General features: G+C 46.9%; 1 protein-coding gene across 1 annotated transcript; it reads right to left on the bottom strand.

Annotated features, from left to right (window-relative positions):
- Positions 1–1,128: 1,128 nt before the first annotated feature.
- lrrc4.2 (leucine rich repeat containing 4.2) lies at positions 1,129–4,792 on the bottom strand. Its single transcript, XM_073850414.1, has 2 exons — positions 3,524–4,792; positions 1,129–3,404 (listed from the first exon to the last, which is right to left on the bottom strand). The coding sequence occupies exon 2, from the start codon at positions 3,281–3,283 to the stop codon at positions 1,343–1,345; it is 1,941 nt and encodes a 646-aa protein (XP_073706515.1). The 5' UTR covers positions 3,284–3,404; positions 3,524–4,792; the 3' UTR covers positions 1,129–1,342.
- Between the last annotated feature and the right edge of the window lie 587 nt (positions 4,793–5,379).

Genomic DNA, 5,379 nt, shown 5'->3' with positions numbered 1-5,379 from the left:
TCTATTCAGGATTAAGATGTCACCACATTGCAGAAATTTGACCATGTGACAGTTCATTGCATCGTGCATGTGATTCACTGTATCAGTGAAATCAATTTTCAGAGACAGAACAGCGTAGTATTTGCTGCTGTCTATATGATTATCAGAATTGCATAATTAAGCAAATGCCTTATACGTGAAAGAAAGACAAAAGGAAGGAGTTTAGTTTAGAGAAATACAAACCAAATGTTTTCTTTTTTATTGTTGTAACCTCTGTAGACTCCTCATAAAAATAGTGCTGCTCAAAATAAGGACAAAGAAAATTGCTGTTGGAACGATCTCAATAAAGGAAAGTCCATAATTCACACATTCATTTGAATCCCTTTCTCAATAAAGAAAATGTGAAACCATGTTAATGTGAACCTGCAGCAAACCATCTAGTCACTGCAACCGTCTCGTAAGTCTGGCGAACTAACATCCAGTTGAGCCCTTGCGCTACTAATCTGAGGCAACTGTTGTAATGCATTTACTAAATTAGCCCTAAAAGCCACTCAAATCATAATTAACGCAGTACAGGATCTGAAAGGAACAGAAAAAGCAATCCAACTCATGAAACTGGATGGAAAAACCACAGGATAGTCAATCCGATTTGTCGAAAAAACCAAGAGGAACATCAGAGTAATAGTCAGAAGGTTAAACTGAAAAGGCAAGCAGGATGTCTGTTCTGGAAACGTACTGTTAAACACTTGCTGCAAAACTATGGCGCAGCCCAAAAAAACATTTGGCTGAAAGCTGCAGAACAGCAGACTCTGTAAATCCAGCTGCACCGTTCTCTCTTGGTGTCCATCCTGTGTTTTGCAATGTTTTGTTTTCCTATCTCTTAAGCCAGTCTTGTTTATTGCAAGTATAACATTTGGCACGATACAAATTCTTGGTGCTTTTAGAAGATAAGCCTTTAAAGATCAATCAGTGGACAGTTACTTAGAAAGTTCTCTGTATAAATGGGACTTTACTGCATCATATACAGCATGGTCTAAAAATCACAGGTTGCCCCTTCTCAAACAAATCTGTCTTCGTTTGCAATGTCGTATCAGCATCATCACATTTTCCCATCTTAAATAGGAGTTACAAGTTAGAAAATAGTTTAAATTCATTTTCACTTTTATATAATTTGTTTCTCGTATCATCCGATAGTGGATTAATTTATATATTTATATTAATATATTTATGTATAAGCATGTACAAGAAAACCAGTCTCATTTTTGCACTGGGTACAAAAGTAACTGTCTTTTCTGTTGTGCATTCTATTGCATGTTTTCATGATGAACAGAAGAAAAGACAGCAGGAGAAGGCGCTAGGAATGTTATATCTGTGTTTCCTGTACCTTCTCCTTTGTGTGAGTTTTGATCAGGTAGGGTTCAGGGATGGTGCTGATGGTTGTGGGGCGGGAACGGTGCAGGGAGTTACCGATGTTGTTCTCTGCCCAGGTAGCAGAGTGTGCTGGTCTGTAGGTGCTGTAGCTGGGTTTGTAGGTGCTGTTGTGATCTCTCAGGCTAGGCAACATCATTCCACTTTCACCTGGTATACTTGTCCCTGCATGGGTGGAGGGAACATTCTCATTCATCGGAATGACCTCTATAGTCCTAGCAGCTGCCACCGTGCTCCTTTGCTGGTGCCGTTTACGCAGCTTGTAGAAAGCTATGAGCATGACGGCAGCGAGCAGAGTGACTGCCACAAAGCAGCCGATGATGATCTTGGTTGTCTTCATGACCTCGTCAAGACTGGCGGGCGGGCGGGTCGTTCCGCGCACAGTCGGCACCGAGACCTGTCGAGGCGTTTGAAGTAAAACGGTCGGCGTAGAGATAAAAACAGGCTGAAAGACGGAGGGGGAGGCGGTTACCGTCTTTGGCTTGATCACTTCCTGTGAGGTGGGCTCTACTTCCTCCACTGTCACCGTGGTGAAGTAACTCAGGTTAGAAGTGTTGAGCTCAGCCGCAGTCACATTCAGGTAGGCTGAAGCATTGGAGTTGCCAGCCATGTTGGTGACCATGCAGGTGTACACACCTGTGTCTGCTGGCAGCACGTTGGAGAAGTTCAGCGTCCCGTCGTTGAGCACTGATATCCGCGGGTGATTAGAGCCATGGGTCAAAACTGTTCCATTGGGCAGGAGCCACCTAACTGATGACATGGGCGCTGTGCGACATTTCAGCTCAGCTACACGTTCAGCGGAGATGTTAAGATCTCTCGGGGCGTCCAGTATGAAAGGTGCTGAGCACTGGAAAGTGCTCTGGTCCACCTCCACCAAGTAGCGTCCACGCAGGTAAGCAGGGGTGTGGCAGCGACCGCAGCAGGTGGAATTAGTGGGAATGTACTCCCTCAGCCACCAGGCCAGCCACACAACATCACAGTCACACCGCCAGGGATTGTGGTGCAAATGGAGCTCCACCAGGTAACTCAAGGGCGCGAAAAGGTCATGGGGCAAAGAGCTAAGGTTATTATGGGCCAGGTTGAGCTCAACCAAGGCTGTGACATCATCAAATGCATTTCTCTCTATAGTGGTGATCCGAGAGTTCATAATCCACAGCTTTTTCAGGGCTTTTAAACCTCTGAAAGACCCAGGTTTAATCTCTGGGAAGTAGTTCTCAGACATCTCTAGCTCCTCCAGCCCTACCAAAGGGGTCAGGACCGGCATCTCCCGCAGGTTACACATTCCAAGGTTTAAGTATTTCAAGTTGTATAATCCCTCAAAAGCACCCTCGGAAATGTACTCCAGCTTCTTTAACTCTCCCAGATCCAGACGCATTAGAGAGGGAACGCGGTTAAATGCGTAGGAAGGTATGCTTTCGATAGGGTTGTTCCTGAGCCATAATTCCCGCAGTTTGGACAAGTACTCAAAAGCGCCACTCGGGATCACTGTCAATCGGTTGTCGAACAGCTCCAGCGTGTTGAGGCTGTTGAGGCCGCTGAAGGCCCCTACCTCGATCTGCCGAATAGAGTTCCTACCCAGTTGCAGCACCTCCAGGTGACGGAGGTGTTGAAAGGTGCCAGCTTCAATTGTCTCTATGCTGTTCTCCATCAGGTTTAAATGCCGTGTGGTGGCAGGAATGCCTGGGGGCACTCGGACCAGGCTGCGCCTGGTGCACACCACCTTAACAAACTGGTTACTACAGGAGCAAACACCAGGGCAGGTCAGTGGTCCGGAGGGGGCGGCGCACACACTCCACGATCGCACCATGAGGTAGACTGCACAGAGCAGGGCTGCGTTCCAGGCACGGTGCACAGTTACCTGCCACAAGAGACTCATGATGTGGCGCGTTCATAATTCAACATCGCGTGGGGATTCGGCTGGGGTACGGAGAACAGTGGCCCTACCCTGGTTTGAGCAAGACTCTGCATCTGTTTGCCATCGACAGTGCAGGATGGTGCTGCGTTAAACACAGAGAGGGAAAGAGAGGGAGAGATGGGGGGGCAGAGAAAAAGATGAGTGGAGAAGGGGAAAAAAGCTGACCTACAGAATAAATATGTTGAAATAGAATGCACCTACCTCATTAGCTCGGAGTTGTCCTTAGAGTAATCCTTTATTCCGAAGCAAGACCCCAACGCCGTTCACTCATGTTTCCCACTGCACAACATTTTCAGCTTTTTCTCTTGGAAAAGTAAAGTGGATCATGAACTGATTTGACAAAATGGCCCCTATTAATTCCAGAGAGAAGCAGCATTCAGTGAAACTGGTTCAAGAGGTAAGGCCCAGTCAGCTAAGCAGGTGCACGGATCCAGTCAGCTTGGAAAAGATCTCCTCTCAGCTCCCCCATTGATTGTCCTTGGAAGGCGACGCTGAATACCACTGAACAATTTTCACAAGACTCCATTGCCGAAGTGCATGCACATGAAACCAAGAAAAATATCAAAAGAGAAAAAAGAGAAAACAAAAGAGGGAAAAATCCCAAAGTCTTCTCAGATGCACCTTTCCCTTTCTCAGTAGACTAAGCCGCTCGGTTTTTTTTTTTTTTTTTTTTTAGTTTAGTTTGCCATCGTCCACCCCCACGACACTTGTTCAGCTGATTAGCCGTGCGTTGATGAATCCAAAAAGGCTAACAGACGTACACTGCGGTCATTCCGTCTTGCTTTTTTAACTCACTCCGCTCTCCTGTCTGTCGCTGTAGCAGCTGCGGACTGCCGCGTGCACAGTTAGCAATAATCCATCAATTTCTCCAGAGGGGGGCTCGGGGGTGGTGTTGCGGGAGCAGAAGGGGGGAGGGGGGAAGGAGGACGGGGGGAGCAGCAGCAACAGCAGCGCAGCAGTGGTGAAGCTCTCTCCCTATCCGCCGATCGTTTGCTCCTCGTGCTCTCTCTCTCACTCTTTCTCTGTCTGGCTTCCTCTCTCTCCTTCTTCTCAGTGTCAGGAAAAAAAAGAGGATTGATGCCGCCGTGTGACGTGTGGCTAATTTCAGAGAGATACCTTGCAGAGGATTCCGTAGTTTGCCCTCCCTCCCCCCGTTGTGGATCCTGCGGTATTCCTTTATTTTCCCTTGTCTTGAGGTAGTAAGTTGTGGCAGTTCGCCTGCTCTGGCTGTGAGGCTGCGGGTTGGCAGCAGCTCTGCAGTGGGAGGTGGGCAGCAGAAAAGCACGCGAGGGAGAGAGAGAGACGCGCAAACACACTCGCGCACACACACACGCGGCAGAGAAGACCGTCAACGGCGACAGTGGCAAGAGCAGCGGTCCTCACCTCCAGCGCTCACCCTCCTCTCTGTATTTCTCTCTGTGTGACTGGGTTGCAGGCGGCAGAGTCTTTCTCCTCCTTTTGTCCTTCAGTGGAAACGTGAATGTACTGCTGACGCATCCCGCTCAGAGCAGTGCATTGGTTTGATGCAGTGTTCTTGTGTATTAACACATTCTCCCCCTCCTCGCTGAGTGTACCGCCTCTCTCTCTCAGACACTCACACACCAATACACTCTCCAAGTCTTCCTGATTCACTTTTCATTGTTTTTTCCTTCTCATTCTTTGACTCTTTGTGTCTCCACTTACCTTATTATTTTGTTTCTCCTTCACCTCATTCCAAACTTCCCCCTCATGCTGTTTTGCAGACATACTCTTTCCAATTCTTTCCACTGTACACATTCTTTCATTGTTAATCTCTTTTGTGTGTGCTCATCTAACATTCTTCTTCCTCTCACAGTCTTTCTGTTGTATGTACTGGTGTTTCAATGGCATTATTTAAAATTTAAATTTGAGAACTATGGAATGAAAGAGATGGTTCTTGGAAATACAGTTATGTAAAGTACATCTGCATACTCTCATTTGAGTACTCCAATTGAAAACAGACAAGTAAATGAAGACAGGCATGAAGCTTTAGAAAGCTCTCAAGGATCACTGGTGTGACACCATTTTTGTGTGAATGC

Source organism: Garra rufa, chromosome 11, assembly GCF_049309525.1.
Source record: "Garra rufa chromosome 11, GarRuf1.0, whole genome shotgun sequence".
In the NCBI taxonomy this organism is placed as follows: domain Eukaryota; kingdom Metazoa; phylum Chordata; class Actinopteri; order Cypriniformes; family Cyprinidae; genus Garra; species Garra rufa.
This window is presented reverse-complemented; position numbering and strand designations above follow the sequence as displayed.